Here is a 1,099-nt window from a genome sequence, read left to right as displayed (position 1 = left end):
GTGTTAAGCAAGATCCAGAGGAAGCACTAAAATGGTGGAAGATATGCTCAAACTCTGACACAGAGTCAGGAGTAAGGGCAATGAACACTCTGGCATTATTCTACTCAACACCGGACTATGCTGATAAAGAAAAGGTCAGTAATGGTGGTATTTAACTATTATTATACTAATAGCAAAACAACAGGCTTTCTCGTGGCATGTTAAAGCAGCAGAGAATGGCCACAAAGACTCCATGGGGACACTCGGGCTATTGTACATGAGAGGAGAAGGATGTCTAGAAGATAGAGAACTATCGTTGAAATGGTTAAAGAAATCCTCCGACAACGGATCTATATACGGGTCCGGCTTACTTGCAAATTATTATTACTCGACTAAAATGTACAGCAAAGCCGTGGAAGTTGCACAAAGGTACAGCCTCCAAGATATCCTCATGATGATAATGATTATTTTAAAAGTGTTTGCGATGACGTAGCAGCAAGCAGAGCAACTAAGAGTCAAAGTGTTACCAGTTTAATATCGGAAGGACTAGCTACTGCTCATTTTATATATGCACAATGTCTATTTCTGGGACAAGGAGTCACAAAAGATGTTGATAAAGCAGCAATTGAATACACAAAGGTAACCTAAATATACTTATATACATGTAGCTTGCTTTATCAATTTCATTACAGGCCACTCAAACTAACAAGGTAGTAACTGCTCAGTTGCATTCTAAAATGATGTATGGAAGACTTTAATCATCATCATTATTATTATATCTAATGAATTAATATTGAAAAATCATAATACTTATTCTTGGCAATTGATACACACTATGCATATAGGTAGTGATAATTATTGAAACTGCAGTATCTCCAGATGAGCCTCATTTCAATGACAGGCTGAAGTACATGTACTGTATGCATGGGCTGTTAAAAATTTATAATTTCACTGTAAATGAATAAGATTTTTTTGCAATTTCACTAAATATGAGGGATAAGATACTTTTGAAATGATTTCTGCCTTTACTAATCGTGTTATAATTGTTTGATGATAAAATAAACATCCGCAAATAGTACTGCCAATCCAAAAACAAGACCAGTTGCAAAGCACTAGGAGG

At 35.9% G+C, this 1,099-nt stretch overlaps 1 protein-coding gene across 1 annotated transcript; it reads left to right on the top strand.

Moving 5' to 3' along the window:
* Positions 1–6: 6 nt before the first annotated feature.
* On the top strand, positions 7–815 carry LOC105311873 (LRP2-binding protein-like). The gene is made up of 4 exons (XM_011410310.2): positions 7–134; positions 185–408; positions 456–618; positions 672–815. Exons 1-4 carry the CDS (start codon positions 81–83, stop codon positions 735–737), a joined length of 507 nt encoding a protein of 168 aa, XP_011408612.1. The 5' UTR covers positions 7–80; the 3' UTR covers positions 738–815.
* Positions 816–1,099: the final 284 nt, after the last annotated feature.

The sequence above is a fragment of the Amphimedon queenslandica genome, unplaced genomic scaffold (genome assembly GCF_000090795.2).
Source record: "Amphimedon queenslandica unplaced genomic scaffold, v1.1 AMPQUscaffold_9297, whole genome shotgun sequence".
In the NCBI taxonomy this organism is placed as follows: Eukaryota; Metazoa; Porifera; class Demospongiae; order Haplosclerida; family Niphatidae; genus Amphimedon; species Amphimedon queenslandica.
The sequence above is the reverse complement of the archived record's forward strand: the minus strand, read 5'-3'. Positions and strand labels throughout refer to the sequence as shown.